The sequence below is a fragment of the Synchiropus splendidus genome, chromosome 6 (assembly GCF_027744825.2).
Source record: "Synchiropus splendidus isolate RoL2022-P1 chromosome 6, RoL_Sspl_1.0, whole genome shotgun sequence".
NCBI lineage: Eukaryota > Metazoa > Chordata > Actinopteri > Syngnathiformes > Callionymidae > Synchiropus > Synchiropus splendidus.
Genome location: NC_071339.1, coordinates 22,181,781 through 22,199,117, shown reverse-complemented (window position 1 = coordinate 22,199,117; position 17,337 = coordinate 22,181,781). Strand labels below are relative to the sequence as shown.

Sequence of the window (17,337 nt, the reverse complement as noted above, 5' to 3'; positions counted from 1 at the left end):
TGCGCTTCAACATGCGTTGGCCAGTGCAAGATGACACGTCTCAGGTTCAAAGTGCCTCTTTCCACGAGAAAATGACTTCTCCCCATCTGCTCCATCATGCAAGCAAAGCAGAGAAGAACAAGCGTGGCTCATTACTCACGAATATTCGCTCCGGAGTTTGACGTTTTTTGGTCACTAATCTCATGCTAATGGCGTAATTCGAAGCGTTAGCATTTTCAGGAGAAAATGTGCTGAATTAATTCTGACACGCTGAGACATGCACAAACAAACATAATGAGCCTCCACGGGAGATTAATTCAGTCTCACATACCTGACTGGCTAATCTTGAGAATCGAGGCCCCCCATGCGCACAATTAAGCTAACCACTTTGACGATCTCACAAACCCGCTTTCCGAGCGATGCTCCTCTTGAACAAGAGGAGCCCACATGTGCCATGCTAGGGCCAGCATTCCAGCCTGGAGGGAGGGGATTAGAAGGCTGCAGGGGTGAAGATCCTCCAGTGGCCTGCTGTCAAGAACCTATAGCGCTTGAGGGCCAGAGTGCACGTCAGTAAATCTATCTCTAGGAGCCCCACTGAAAGAGTGGTGGGTGAGTTAGCCCCCGCGGTCTGTGGAAGGCTTTATTGCCTCTCAAAACACACCGCTCCTCACAGGAAACAGCAGGAACCTAGCTGGCAATACACCAGAGAGGAGCCCTTTACTTTAAGAGATATCGTAAGTACACATGACACTGCGTGAAATTATTGACACCGTTGCTACAGTTCTTTCTGATTCAAGGCTAACTTAAGCATGGTCACTGTAATAAATGCCCAATATCGATGCTAAATCTAACTTCATTCTGTGTAAATGTGTTGTGGAAGTAGACTTTATAGTTGTTAAATTGTTATTTAAATTGTGAAAATAAACAAACAGTCTTGTTTGTAGACCCGTTTAGTAGGTTTTTGGGGAAATCACAGCATGAGAACTCTTGAAAAATGATCAAATTATGTTATCAAGGCTGTTAGTCTTAAAAACAATATTGAATTGATCTCTGAATCAATTATTTTGTACATGGATGGACGGGTTAGACATCATTTTGATTTATTTTAAGGCAGCTTTTAGCCAGATGTCACTCAGCCATTAAAGGTGACATGTTATCCATAAATCACTTCTCAAAGATATTTTCTGTCCCGTACAAATATAGCAGCCGGGCTGTGAACTGAACACATGAAAGTGTAAAATATGCAGCACTCCTGTCAACTGTCAGGACTCAGCATGAATTATGGAGGGTTATAATTGAAAAGTTCACAGTTAATTCCTGAATTATCAAAAGTGAAATTCCACCTGTAAGGGAAGTGGTATTCCAGTGGCGTGTGAAATGACTTGTTAAAGCAATAATTCAGTCAAATTGATTCATCATATGATATGTTCTTTTCAGCATTCTTATTATTATATTAGCACCATAATGTGACACACTAATACTTTCAGATTCCCATTCAGACATGATTTCAATTGAAACTCCACAAAACCTGTTAAACTGCAAACCAGTTTTATTTTTTTAGCCTACTTCACACATTTGCCAAAGGTCAAAGGGTTCCAAAAGAAACCAAAAACCATCTTCCAAATATACTTTTGGGTAATGCCCAGTTGCCATACATCCACTCAACGTCACTTTGTGAGTCATGATGTGGTTCCTTTAGGTATGTGACCTACTGCCAGCAAAATGGGCTGCTCATTTGCAGGAATCCACACAGCAGTATTTTTGCAATCGCAGAGATTCTCGTGGTTAGACAAGGGATATGGTTACCGTCTCACTATCTGCTCAGTAACTTCTGGAGATTTGGTCCCACTTGCCCTGAATACACAGCGTTTCAAGCTATGAACTGCTGACTGCTCATGTGTTTGAATTTAATGAAAATAATAAACAAAATAGAAATTAATACAAAGCTAACACTATATAAAAGTATCATATGTCATACACCAATGTCAAACCCTTGATGGCTTAGAAAAGCAAATTAACTAGACATATTTGTGTTTTACTATATATTTATTTGTCATTTACAGAATCTTAGTAAAACTGAAAAAGTATTTTCTATCATCTTTCTTTTGGTTTGGTTAGCACTAATTTACAGTAATACCCAATAATGAGTGTAAAGAATGGCAGGGCAGAGAACTTTATGCATGTCTTCTTTTTTGTCTTCTCAGACCTGCTGTTGAAAACAAATCACCATGTTTAAGATACGTCGAGTGAAAGATGAGGAGCCGACTGCTCCCGGCCAGGGCAAGTATTACACTTGGTCTAGACTGCTTTACTGGTACTGACTCAACATTTGCTGTACATCTACCTTTCTGGTTCTTCGGGGGAAACAACTGAAAGACATATTCCTCTTTTACACAGAAAGTAAGCGATAGACTTGGCAATTTTGAACATGCTATCCCGAAGTGGACACTTTACCAAAAGTGGCAATTCCTCTCAAATGCAAAAGTGCTGGTGGAGATGTTTTAAGAAAGATAAACTTGGCTTATTTTCTGACACCAAGAGAATTTTTCACTGAGATCATTCGTTACTCCCTCAACTGCACGGGACGGTAGCAGACAACAGCGCACCATGGAAAAACTTTGTAGGATGCGCTGTCACACGGACAAGGAGCGAGGGATGACGGGGACGATCGGACAAAAGAGCTACCCAGTAATTACGGTAATTTCCCTGAAGCCAGAAAGAGGCTACAATCCCTCCAGCATGTCCTGGTTCTGGCACCAGGACCTCCTCATAGTTGGACATACCGGTAACACTTCAGTAGGAAGGCATCCAGAAAGCATCTTGACAAGATGCCACCTGGGCCAGCAAATGCCCTGTTGAGGGGACGACGTCCATTTGACAGTGAAAACGCATCGGACTAATGTCTGGAAAGGCAAATCATTTCTGTGGGGCTCATGACAGAAACCCTTCCATGTCCTTCTTTTACCTTGCTACTGCAATGAATCGGTTATGTAATGCCTTTGTCAACAGCAGGTTGAATATGTGGCCCATGTGGCATGCCATACCAATGAGTAAGCTCTTCAGTGTTCAGGTCAGAGGCCAGGGTTGGAGGCCAGAGTTCTTTCCCAGCCAGACTCAACAAGGATTTATTTAGTGCAGCAACAGAGGGCTGACTAGCATTTAAGATTATTTCACTCTATTTAAGAGACTCACAGCCAAGGTTTGGGGAATTAAATGAATTGACAGCTAATTGATTTCTATACTTATTTTTAGAGTAACAACAACCTCAGTGGCGTCATGGAAAGAATTTATTGTTACTGTAGAATTTATAGTGGAAACAACTGATGTGACGTCCCTGGTGCAATGAGTAACTCCACCTTTCAACCAAGCAACCTTTTCATTTTTATATAATGTCTCTCTGCTTCTATGTCTCCATAGAAGTGTAACTTTTAATTACCCCAATACTGCCTGAACTCATCAATATGTGGCTCTCTTCAACAGTGAGGATCAGAAAGAAGTCGAAGGTCCCAGGAGTCATGATCACTCAGTTTGTAGAGGAACTTCCAGAAGGCATGAGCACACCAGACTTCACTCGAAAACCCATCGCTGTCACTCTTCAAGAAGGTACCCTGAAAGTCCCTCACATGACTCTTCGTCACCATCTTCAACGGTGACCATTTATTTGCTTGTTTTCAGGAAAAACTGCCATTTTCAGAGCCATTATAACGGGTCAGCCGGCGCCGACCGTGACCTGGGTGCGTAACAACGGAGAAATTGACGAAGAGAACTACAAAGTTACATTCGATAAATCATCTGGTGAACATCAGCTCCAGGTAACGTGTGGAAAATCGAATCAGATTTCAAAGGCTTTGCTTTGAAATAATGAACTAATGTTTTCTGGCTCCAAAGATTCCAGATGTTTCAGTTGAACATGCTGACACCTACAAGTGCTTTGCCACGAATGAGTACGGAAAAGCTATTGTCACAGCAACACTGCATGTTATTGAAGGTGAGTACCTGATTTCATATTAGAAAATGAGTACGATGACTCACAGTTGGATCTTTGTTTCTGCAGTTGGCTTCAAAAAGAACCGTGCTTTGCAACAATCAAGAACAGGTAACAAGCTTTGTTTTTACCTGCATGATGGGCTCATTCTAAAAGTGATAAGATCATAACCTTGGTTCTGATTCTGGACGGCAGCTATCAGAGAACTGCCTGAGGATTTCAAAAAGAACCTGAAGGCTACGTACGTAATGAACATAACCTTCTTCATCACACAACTGACAAGGATTCAGAGAACTGAATTGTTCAGTTTGATTCTTTAAGGCCTGACGGTGAGGAAAAAGAAGACGCAAAACCGAAGACTGATGAAAAGTTTTGGGAACTGCTGATGAGCGCGGACAAGAAGGATTACGAAAGCATTTGCAGCCAGTACGGTGTCACTGACTTCCGAGGAATGCTGAAGAAACTCAGCGAGAAGAAGATGGAAAGACAGCAGGAGCAAGAAAGGGTAAAATGTCCCATGAGAAAAAAAAATCCCAAAAATCCCCATGAGGAGGCGCTGTGAATCAAGCCCTCAACCACAGAGATCAAACCAACGCAATCCAAATGTGTTCTGAATCCAGGTTGTGGAGAGACTGTGCAACCTCAAACCCATTGAGATGAGGGAAGATGGCGGTGCAGAGTTTGAACTTGAGATGTCGCTTAAAGACCCAACAAGCAAAATCTTTTTATACAAGGTCTGATCATACTTCTACTCACTGCATGATTAGACGTGCAAAGTGCTGTCCATTGAGATTGAAATGTTTCTCTGTGTGCTCAGGATGGTGTGATGGTGCCATTTGATCCAGACACAGAGATCAAACACGGACTGAAGCAAGTTGGGAAGAAGTTTGTCTTCAGCATCAATGGTGTTAATCCAGAGGATGCAGGGTTATATCAAGTGGAGGTTGACGGTGTGAAGGTCTTCTCTACTGATTTGAAAGGTGAGACAAAGCACAAAATGTTCAGTGTTGAACGTGTAATGTGAAAGAAAAAAAGCAGACACCAACAGAAAAATGGGTTCCAAAACCCACAACCTAAACCTCTGTATTAAATCCACATGCACTCTTGTTTTAATGACATTTTTTTCAGTGGATATAAATGAAATGTATGATGAAGATTATTTATTATATTATTTTTATTAATATCACAATGTTCAAATTACTTGAGAAATATAAATGTATGTTTCAAGTGACAATTTAATAAGTATATGTGACTATATGTAAAAAAAAAAACCCAAAAAACAAGAAATTAGGAAACAATCTGAGTACAGATTCAGAGCCAACAAATGTCAACAAACGTTTATCGGAATATTCATGGGTAGCTATGCCATTTAATTGTATTTGATGATATAATAGTAAGTCAGCATCAGTTAAAATAACCCTGTAGAAGAGCTAAACCAGACTAAATGGTCAGTTTCATAGACCCACACTGATCCCCTGAGGTCATGGACCACACTCATCGGTTCCGTCCAGTTTACATCTACAACTACACGTTTAATGTTTGTGTGCCATTGTGTTACTGTTTTAGAATGAGCTGACAAATGACAGTTTTGATCACGCCAGACACCTAAGCAACAGCTCTTCAGCGAGCTCTTCAATTTCAATTTGGCCTTTCTGACACAGCTATGTACATGGGAACTTCATCCGGAGCCATAAAACCTGATTTGTCGGCCGGTGTTTCACTGAAATCAACAGTGAACTGGTCTCTTTGACAGCTCAGAGTAAAGGAGTACAAACCGGAGTATCCCTGTCAGCACTGCTGCAATGATGTTAGTGACTGTCCCACTGTTCTGAATCAGCAGTTTGATGTCCACCAAGCTGTAAAACGTCTCCACATCCACCTTTCCTTCCATGAACTCTCTCTTGATGCTGAGAGTTTTTGTAAGCACACATTAAACTCATGTCAGAAATAGACTTATCTCTCTTGACTGATAAAGAGATTATTATGAACAACTTAATAACAAGTGTCAGGAGGTGGGCTTTATGAGACATCACAGCAGACCGACTTGTAAGTTCATCTGTCGTACGCAAGGATTCAATTAAGACACGAGTCATGAGGTATCGCATCCAAGCGCATTAAATCAAGGTGGCAGGATTTTGAATTAACGCCTCTGACAAGAGCCAAATGGAGATTCATAATGAAGGCAAAAAGTCACTGTGCATAAGTTTCTTGACTGACAGACTTAGACGAGGCAAGAAAGCTTCAGATTCAGTCAGGAAATGAATGAAAATGAAATCAATGTGCAAACTGATAACTGAGGTAAACCATGACAAGTAAGTAAGGGCTTACGGTTGAGGCTGAAGTGCGTAATGGTGCAAAAGATGCACACAACTGAACAAGCTTTTTTCCGCTGACTTCCAGAAAAGTTTGTGGATTGGATGAGTGGTTCTCAATGGGTAGGGTCGAGGGCCCCTGCCAAGCTCAGGAGGTGTCATCCATGTTCAGCCTTGACTACTGCAAAGAATTTTGATCGAATGTGACAGCAGATGAATTTCTGGTTAAATCAGTGACTTGTAAAAAAATTGAAATGACCAGATAAATCCAACAAAAACATTTAAATGATGATTTACAAAGCAGTTGAGTGAACTTGGCGTATATAAGCAATGCATCATGAAACATGACTATGATCGACAGTGATCCGTCCATGATACAAAATGTAATTATTATGTAACCCAAATTAAACAAACAAGCCTCTGCCTCTAGTTTGACAGCCAACACATCTACTTACTGTACAGTCGCAGTGTGGTTCAGCATCAGGCTATAACCTACGGGATCGATCCCCAGATGTGATGGTATTTTACTCTTAGCTCATTTCTAACATCATATTGTTAAATCTCAGTTGCAAACTGCATTTTTTAATTTTGATATATGTCACCAAACTGTGTTAAAACAATTTTCTGGATATGGGTCTTAGAATGTCATTTTGGGAGATGTTGGGTCCCAAAGTCAGACCACAAGATTAGATCATTTCACCGTAAACCAGTAACCTATATGAAGGTGTACGGTAGCTCCTGAAAGAACATGATACATTTCATAATTTCTCTACTCATATTTCAGTTTCCAGTGCTGAATTCCTCTACAAGATTCAAGACGTGACAGCAGAAGAGCGAGAAGACGCTGTGTTTGAGTGTGTCATTTCGACTCCCATGTCCAAGATCAACTGGAAGGGAAAGAATGTTCTCTTGGAGCAAGGAGATAAATTCGACATTCTCGTGTCAGACGACATGTTGATTCACACGCTGGTCGTCAAAGACTGCAAACTCTTGGACAAAGGCATTTATGCGGCGGAAGCCGGAATGGCATCCTGCAGTGCTTGGCTTGTAGTTGAAGGTACAGTACAATTTCCTTGTAGTCAAAATCAGTATTCTGAATTTTTTTCATGCCTGTTCCAACAGCCGACAACGATCCAAACTCACGCGGAAAGAAGAAAGCTCGCAAAACAACGCGAGCAGGTGGCGCTAATCCAGAACTTTTGAGGATCGCTCAGGAGCAGAATGCCAAGGTCCAGCAAGAAAGGGAAGAAATGATCGCAAGGGCAAAGGCAGAGGCAGAAATAAGAGCTGCAGAAGCTGCAGCAGAAGCAGCGGCTAAGGCGGAAGCTGAAGCTCTCGCAAAAGCTGAAGCAGAGGCGAGGGCTAAAGCCAAAGCTGAGGCCAAAGCTAAAGCTAAAGCAGAGGCAAAGGCTAAAGCTAAAGCTGAGGCTAAAGAAAAAGGAAAAGGTGGAAGTAAGACAAAGACAAAAGCTAAGGCAAAGGTGGTGGCTGTAGAAGGCCAAGAAGGCGAGGCAGTACCAGAAGAGAGTGGAGAGGAGGACATTGAGGAAGAGGAGGGAGACACAGAGGAAGAGGAAGTTGATGAAGTAGTACCAGAAGGTGAAGAGAAAGCAAGTGAAGGAGCAACTGAGGCTCAGCAGGAAGACGAGATCATTGAAGAGGCTGCGGAGGGAGCACCAGTTCAGAAAAGGAAGAGGGTACGAAAGGGCCCTCTTGTTCCTGAAACTGTCGTTGGTGAGCTCTAACATCATCTCCAGTCTTTCTTCACATTAAATTGTCCTTCGAATTTAACAAGTTTGAATCGCTCAGACCCAGGAGTATACTTCACCAGCGGCTTGTCAGATGTCACCGCCATTATCGGTACTGACACCATGCTGGTCTGCAAGCTGAGCAGCGAAGACTGTGAAGGCGTCTGGTACAAAGAGGGAGTTGAGGTAAGTAAACACAACTGTCTTAGGAATCAATACAAAGTTAAATATATTTGACTGTCTTCATAGATTACGTCAACAGAAGAGATGTGTATCGTGAAAGACGGGTTTCATCGCAAACTAGTCTTTAAGAACTGCAAAGAGGAGGATGCCGGAAAGTATAAATATGAAGCAGACGGACGCAAAACGGAGGCTGTATTGCGTGTTGAAGGTGATGAGTGTAGTTGTAAAATACTGCTCTGAACAATAACAAACACAGTGTGTTTATATCGAACTAGACCCACCACGACTCAATGAAGACGACCTTGCTGAGTTTAAAAAACCTATCACAATCAAAACTGGGAAAGACGCCGCCTTCAAGGTGTCCTTCATTGGTCGGGAGCCCATGAAGATCCAGTGGTTCCAAGACGGAGAAGAACTGTTGGAAGACGACCGCACCAAAATTGAAAAGGCCGAGAATCACACCCGTCTGGTGTTAGCTAAGTGTAATCGTAAAATCTCCGGAGAAATAAAAGTTAAGATTAAAAACGAATGTGGCGTGACCGAGGCAGTCACTCAGCTAAATGTGCTTGGTAAGTGCAGCTCTCTGTGCAAAATCAGAATCAATCATCCAAAAATGAAAGCAACTTGTTTGTGACTGACTTGGACAGATAAGCCAACGCCGCCTCTGGGGCCCGTGGATATCATTGAAAGTTCTTCCACCGTTATCGAGTTCAAATGGAGGCCTCCCAAAGACAATGGCGGTTGCCCCATCACCGATTACATACTGGAGCGTCAACAGATCGGCCGGAATAGCTGGAAAAAACTTGGGAAAATTGGATCAGAGCCAAAATACAGAGACACAGATGTGGACCATGGCCGGAAATACTGCTATCACATCAGGGCGGAAACCTCTTATGATGTCAGCGAAATGATGGAGACTGATGACATCCAGGCAGGAACGAAAGGTATGTTAGTCTTTAACTCAATTCATGACAGACTTACAATCGTATTTCCATCTACTGCACAGCGTATCCTGGACCTCCTACTGCCCTGAAAATCATCAGTGCTTTCAAAGACTGCATTAATCTCGCTTGGACAGCACCTGTCAATACAGGAGGTACCAACCTCTTCGGATACAATGTGGAAAAACGGAAGAATGGCAGCAACTTGTGGGGACTTGTTAACCCGCCAGATGAGCCAATTAAAGGTATATCAGTTAAAGGGCATGGATTTCACTTTGAGCATCCCTGAATACACCGATGCATCTGTCAATCTAACTTCAGTTTCATCCATGTTTGTTTGTTAAACCCACAGAGAAAAAGTATGCTGTGAAAGATGTAGTTGAAGGCATCGAATACGAGTTTCGAGTATCCGCGATCAACATTTCTGGCGTCGGAGAGCCGAGTCAACCTTCAGAATTTGTATTCGCCAGAGACCCGAAGAGTAAGTAATAAGCCAAGTACGGACTCTGCTGTGGGCTGCTTTTACATCTTTCAAATGTATTGAATCACTACAGAGCCTCCAGGAAAAGTTATTGACCTGAGGGTAACTGATTCGACATACACAACCTTATCTCTGGGCTGGACCAAACCTATAGAGGAAGAGGGGGTCCAGGACGAGGCCAAAGGATATTTTGTGGAGCTCAGACCTGCCGAAAATCCAGAGTGGTGCCGGTGCAACTCAAGTGCAATTATTATGAACTCCTACACGATCATGGGTTTGAAGTCCATGGCGATGTACTGGGTGAGAGTTTTAGCCACCAACGAGGGCGGAGACGGCGAGGCCCAAGAGCTGGACAACTACATTATTGCAATGCCTCCTCCAGGTAAAATGAAGGTGAACCTTTTCAGATTAGGCTTGAATTGATTTTTTTTTGTATTGCCTTACAGTGAGACCTCAGTTTACTGACAAGAAAATTAAAAACTTCATGGTAATGAGAGCCGGGAATGCCGCAAGGGTGACGTTCAACTTTGTGGTATGTACAACAAGCACCTTTTCAGATTTAATGAGAAGATTTAATCTTCTTTGTCTGTCATTCTGAAAAAAATATGAAGGATAATTGTATGATATAGACCTTCATGAGACAACCTGCCGCTTGAATACCTGCATTCATTTCCATTAGCATATCACCATCAACTTTAATAAAGAATTAAAATCGGAATAAGCCACTACAACATCACTACGCATCTGTTCCGAATGTTAAAAAAAATGGTCTGAAATGATGACCCTGTTTCATTCACAGGCTTCTCCTCTTCCGAATATAACATGGCTCAAGGATGACATGCCTGTCGGAAAGCACGTTACGATTAGCAATTCAGACACGTCGTCACAGTTAATCATCCCATCGTCCGAGCGCCACGATACCGGAATCTACACCATCATTGTGAAGAATCTTGTAGGTCAAGAGACGTCCAGTGTTGAGATAAGAGTCACAGGTATGTGTGCGTGAAACGTAACATGTTTGTTGCGCTACAAATAGCGGGTTTGCAGCCACTGCATCGACTTCCTTCCACCTCTGAAGTTGCGATAAAAAACTACAAGTGGGTCTGAAGTTGGAGAGCCAACATGGTAGCTCAGCGATGCAGAGTTGTAGCCTTTAGTCTACTGTAGAAGAATACTGATAGATTTGAAGGTTGTCCTTCAGGTCATACCAAACATGTCACATCATGCATTTAGTTTATTGTAGTGTGGCAGTTTGTTGCTCGTAATTGCAGCTTTATATTGAGCTTACATGTTGCTTTTGTCACTCAAATTGTTCTGGTATGAACAGGATTGCAGTTCCAACAGAACAATCCAACACATCTTCACTCCAATGGCATAATCTTGCCACTGGGGAAGAGGACTTTTGCGTCCTATGCCGATTTAATCCGGGGAAAATGCAATCCTTTCAGGATGCAAATGTTTGGTAGACAATGCACATCAAAATATGTCTGAACACACTCTCTTTAGAGCGTAATGAAATTCCTACTGGTTCATAGACGATCCCAAGCCTCCTGGCCCAGTGGAATTGGACGAGAATGTTTCGGGAACAGTGACAGTGTCCTGGGATGCCTCCCCGGACGAGAAGAAAGACGACCGGCTGCACTACATGATCACCAAACGGGATTCCGTGAAGCGAACCTGGCAGACGGTGGCAGACCATCTTTTCAATAACAAGTTTACTGCCATCAACATCATGCCAGGGCGCCAGTACAAGTTCCGGGTCTATGCCAAGAATGACATGGGGATGTCCAAACCCTCCGAGTCACAGAACTGGGAAGTGAGAAGAAAGAAAGGTTGGTGAGAAAGTGTTCACAAACAAGTGATTAATAATTTTTCATTTCATCATGCAAATTCCAAATGCTCAAATGAATGAATTAAAAATGCTTCATGTCCCTACGGTGACTCATTGATAACACAGGCAAACAAAAGCAAACATTTGGGGGCGACAATGCTATTTTTGCTATTCAAAACAATTCTACATTCTAGACTAGTGAATTTGCTACTGAACAACCAAACCCACAGTCTTATGGCCTGACATAAACATCCATGTCCAGAGCAATAAATATCATGGGTCGGCTCTGAACCGGCCTGCATGTCTCTGGAAAAAAAAAATATAACAAATAAAAAAATATATAACAAATAAAAAAATATATAACATATAAATATATAACATCTTGCAATGACCCACAACAAGTACATCCTGACAGAAACAGGAAGTACTCATTTTATATTAGATTAGATGTGAGAACAGAAACATAAAAGACACATCCAAACAACAAAGATGAACACAGAGCATCAGCAAAAATAAAACACAAAGCTGCCCCACACTGCACATTTACACAAATTATATAAATGAATTATATAAATTAAATTGTATCAATAAGTGATACATTTTTCATGTAGTTGATAGTCCCCGACACTGAATGAAGTGCTCAGCAAAATGTTCAAAGAATTGTCCATGGTTTAAAATGACGCCACAGTGTTTTTCACCTTTTCCCATGTTTTATTTTCAGAAAGCTTTTCTCTAAACCTCCCCGCTACAAAGGACTGCAGTTTTGAAGCACCCCCATCCTTCTCCGTCCCGCTCAAAACCCACAACAGCCCTGAGAGTTACGAGTGCTACATGAGTTGCGCCGTGACTGGCAACCCAAAACCTTACGTCACCTGGTACCGCAACAACATCAGCCTCAACTCCAACTCCAACTACTACATCACCAACACATGTGGAGTCTGCTCCTTGGTGATCCTGAAGGTTGGACCAAAGGACAGCGGGGAGTACACCGTCATCGCTGAAAACTCTCTGGGACGGGAGGAGTGTTCAACTAAGCTTGTGGTTAAAGGTAAATTCTTCTTCAAAACAAGATTTTAAAGAGCATGTTGCCGACACTAACAAGGTCTCTCTCTTTTTTTCAGATTAGGAAGTTGCAATGATCTTGGATACGTGAAGGCAGAAAGGCAAGAGTTTTTATATGACCTTGAGAGTGGAAATGGTAGCAGAGAAAAAACAATTTTATAAAGCACTACCTGCATGTGTGACTGTTTCAAGTATGGGGTTGGTTCTCTCTGTTAAAAAAAATGTATGTCATGTGTTATTTATTTCAATGATTTGTTATTGCGTGTCAACCTTCCAAGCACATCAAGTGAAATAACTGATTTAATATCCTGCTTCAATGTAAATAAAATGCATCGATCCTGAGATGGTCGCACGTCTTTAATTCAGCAGAGTTTTGTCTCTCTGAGCAACTTCAAAGCTCATTAAGAGGAATTGAAAAGTGGAAGAATGAGATCATGTCATGACACTTGGACAAAGAAAAATGGTAACGAGAGAACCCAAAAATCATCAAATGTGGACAGAAATACTTCCTGTCAAACTACTTACTCACATACATTTCTGTCACTGTTATGTTAGAAATGAAGGTGAGTCATCACGATGGCCAGAAATGTATATCCACACAAGCTCTCGTAAACCTGTTTATTTGCTGTGTTTCAGACCGACTGTGTCGTACAGAAATGCAGAAACAGCACCAGTCTGCACTCACACAATAATGACGGGGAATATTTATTCAAATGTAATGTCATTGTGCGTTTCTTTTACTGCTGTGTTGGCTTTTACATAAACCAGAAGTGGAAATATAGTCATGCATAATTATGATTGCATCAAAATGCAATGTCTTTAGGTTCTCGCTCATAACTTTGAAGATAAAACTGATCACCACGAATAAATAAATAGCATTTTTATTTACATTACTGAGAGACACGACGACTGACAGACAGAAGATATATTGGGTGCTATTAAAGAGGCACGGTGTGACAGACAGGACAATGACTTTCTGCAAATCTACATCAAATGTTCCATTTCCCGTTGAAAGTGGCAGAACTTTACTCTGAGGTCAGAATACCATTTCTGACCACACAACCACCAGACATGGGATGAATGACATAAGTCACATAATTAAACGTGTGTGTTCTAAATCCATGATCAGTCACAGAGATTTTTTTGAATACATTATAGTTAATTGTGGCCAACGTATATTGCAACATACAAAGTACCCACATTAGCTAAAAGCAACATGAAGCCAGAGCGGAGATTGTGTAACTGCGCATTAGCACGTGGGAGCTTCTGCTTTCCCACGTCCGATTGCTTAACATCTTTAACTACGAACATGTGTTGCAGCCTTTCACAGGATATCCACACTAGTTTATTATAGAAAGTCATAAATTCCTAAATATAACGTGCATCCTCACTGTCCATCAGCAGCCTGAATACCATACTTAACAGTATTTTCTGTCACTGTATCACAGTCCGCTTCCTTTCTTTGACTGTATTTTATGGTTTTCAAGTGAATTTGTTAATTTTCTCAACTATCTGAAGCTCTGTAAACATCATTTTCCTAATCTGTCGTCAAATTATTTAAATTTTTCGTGTCTCATCTTTCTGACAAAAAAATTCAAAAAAAAAATACAGATCAATAAACTGAGGTTTCCACATTTCCCAGGACTATCTTTGTTCCATAAAAGTGTTGCGTAATGTTTTGTCTGGTCATCGTTTCAACACTAGAATCCAATGCTCTTGACTTCTTGACCCTTTGTGAGGAATGCCTCCAAAGGTATCAGGCTTCTGATGACAGTTTCCCGTGCCGGAGAACAGTCATAGCTTCTGCAGCACACTTTTATTGTAGTTCAAAAATACCGTCTTAAGATGAAGGTATGCAGGTAAAGCGGGCGGCGCATCACGCGACCAAATATGGAAATGAGCAAAGTGGGCCGAGCGTCGCCCGACTAAAAATGAGCAAAATGGGCGGCGCGTCACACAACCAAATATGGTAATGAGCAAAGTGGGCGGCGCGTCACACAACCAAATATGGTAATGAGCAAAGTGGGCGGCGCGTCACACAACCAAATATGGTAATGAGCAAAGTGGGCGACGCGTCACACAACCAAATATGGTAATGAGCAAAGTGGGCGGAGCGTCACGCGACAAAATATGGTAATGAGCAAAGTGGGAGGAGCGTCACGCGACCAAATATGGAAATGAACAAAGTGGGCGGCGCATCACGCGACCAAATATGGAAATGAACAAAGTGGGCGGCGCGTCACACAACCAAATATGGTAATGAGCAAAGTGGGAGGAGCGTCACGCGACCAAATATGGTAATGAGCAAAGTGGGCGGCGCGTCACGCGACCAAATATGGTAATGAGCAAAGTGGGAGGAGCGTCACGCGACCAAATATGGTAATGAGCAATGTGGGCGGTGTGTCACACAACGAAAATATGCTAATGAGCAAAGTGGGCGGAGTGTCACACGACCAAATATGAGCAAACTGGGCAGCGCGTCACGCCACAAAAAATGAACAAAGTGGGCGGTGTGTCACACGACCAAATATGAGAAAAGTGGGCAGCGCGTCACGCCACTAAAAATGAACAAAGTGGGCGTCGCGTCACGCGACCAAATATGGTAATTAGCAAAGTGGGGGGCACTTCACGCCACTAAAAATGAGCAAAGTGGGCGGTGCGTAAAACAACCAAATATGGTAATGAGCAAAGTGGGCGGCGCATCACACTACTAAATATGGTAATGAGCAAAGTGGACGGCGCGTAACACAACCAAATATGGTAATGAACAAAGTGGGCGGTGCGTAACACAACCAAATATGGTCATGAGCAAAGTGGGCGGAGCGTCACGGAACCAAATATGGTAATGAGCAAAGTGGGCGGCGCGTCACGCGACCAAATATGGTAATTAGCAAAGTGGGGGGCACTTCACGCCAGTAAAAATGAGCAAAGTGGGCGGTGCGTAAAACAACCAAATATGGTAATGAACAAAGTGGGCGGCGCGTAAGACAACCAAATATGGTAATGAGCAAAGTGGGCAGCGCGTCACGCCACAAAAAATGAACAAAGTGGGCGGCGTGTCACACGACCAAATATGGTAATGAGCAAAGTGGGAGGCGCATCACGCCACTGAAAATGACCAAAGTGGGCGGTGCGTCGCACAACCAAATATGGTAATGAGCAAAGTGGGCGACGCGTCACGCGACCAAATATGGTAATGAGCAAAGTGGGCGGCGCATCACGCCACCAAATATGGAAATGAACAAAGTGGGCGGCGCGTCACACAACCAAATATGGTAATGAGCAAAGTGGGCGGCGCGTCACACAACGAAAATATGCTAATGAGCAAAGTGGGCGGAGTGTCACACGACCAAATATGAGCAAACTGGGCAGCGCGTCACGCCACAAAAAATGAACAAAGTGGGCGTCGCGTCACGTGACCAAATATGGTAATTAGCAAAGTGGGAGGCGCATCACGCCACTGAAAATGAGCAAAGTGGGCGGTGCGTAAAACAACCAAATATGGTAATGAACAAAGTGGGCGGTGCTTAACACAACCAAATATGGTCATGAGCAAAGTGGGCGGAGCGTCACGGAACCAAATATGGCAATGAGCAAAGTGGGCGGAGCGTCACGCAACTAAAAATGGTAATGAGCAAAGTGGATGGTGCGTCATACAACCAAATATGGTAATGGGCAAAGTGGGCGGCGCGTCACGCCACTAAAAATCAACAAAGTGGGCGTCGCGTCACGCGACCAAATATGGTAATTAGCAAAGTGGGGGGTACGTCACGCCACTAAAAATGAGCAAAGTGGGCGGCGCGTAACACAACCAAAAATGGTAATGAGCAAAGTGGGCGGAGCGTCACGCGACCAAATATGGTAATGAGCAAAGTGGGCGGAGCGTCACGCAACCAAATATGGTAATGAGCAAAGTGGGAGGAGCGTCACGCGACCAAATATGGAAATGAACAAAGTGGGCGGCGCGTCACACAACCAAATATGGTAATGAGCAAAGTGGGCGGCGCGTCACGCAACCAAATATGTTAATGAGCAAAGTGGGCAGGGCGTCACACGACCAAATGTGAGCGAAGTGGGCAGCGCGTCACGCCACAAAAAATGAACAAAGTGGGCGGCGCGTCACGCCACTGAAAATGACCAAAGTGGGCGGTGCGTAACACAATCAAATTTGGTAATGAGCAAAGTGGGCGACGCGTCACGCTACCAAATATGGTAATGAGCAAAGTGGACGGCGCGTAACACAACCAAATATGGTAATGAACAAAGTGGGCGGTGCTTAACACAACCAAATATGGTCATGAGCAAAGTGGGCGGAGCGTCACGGAACCAAATATGGCAATGAGCAAAGTATGCGGAGCGTCACGCAACTAAAAATGGTAATGAGCAAAGTGGATGGCGCGTCATACAACCAAATATGGTAATGGGCAAAGTGGGCGGCGCGTCACGCCACTAAAAATCAACAAAGTGGGCGTCGCGTCACGCGACCAAATATGGTAATTAGCAAAGTGGGGGGTACGTCACGCCACTAAAAATGAGCAAAGTGGGCGGTGCGTAACACAACCAAATATGGTAATGAACAAAGTGGGCGGTGCGTAAAACAACCAAATATGGTAATGAACAAAGTGGGCGGTGCTTAACACAACCAAATATGGTAATGAGCAAAGTGGGCGGGGCGTCACGCCACAAAAAATGAACAAAGTGGGCGGAGTGTCACACGACCAAATATGGTAATGAGCAAAGTGGAAGGCGCATCATGCCACTAAAAATGAACAAAGTGGGCGGCGCATCACGCCACTGAAAATGACCAAAGTGGGC

The 17,337-nt window shown here is 43.0% G+C and overlaps 1 protein-coding gene across 1 annotated transcript; it reads left to right on the top strand.

Moving 5' to 3' along the window:
- Positions 1-3,477: 3,477 nt before the first annotated feature.
- LOC128760847 (immunoglobulin-like and fibronectin type III domain-containing protein 1) lies at positions 3,478-12,719 on the top strand. The gene is made up of 20 exons (XM_053868537.1): positions 3,478-3,582; positions 3,655-3,791; positions 3,868-3,967; positions 4,034-4,075; positions 4,160-4,205; positions 4,286-4,469; positions 4,585-4,698; positions 4,782-4,944; positions 7,061-7,333; positions 8,086-8,210; positions 8,274-8,415; positions 8,483-8,776; positions 9,214-9,393; positions 9,501-9,629; positions 9,703-10,011; positions 10,076-10,161; positions 10,429-10,621; positions 11,165-11,461; positions 12,182-12,508; positions 12,582-12,719. The coding sequence occupies exons 1-20, from the start codon at positions 3,495-3,497 to the stop codon at positions 12,584-12,586; spliced, it is 3,234 nt and encodes a 1,077-aa protein (XP_053724512.1). The 5' UTR covers positions 3,478-3,494; the 3' UTR covers positions 12,587-12,719.
- Positions 12,720-17,337: the final 4,618 nt, after the last annotated feature.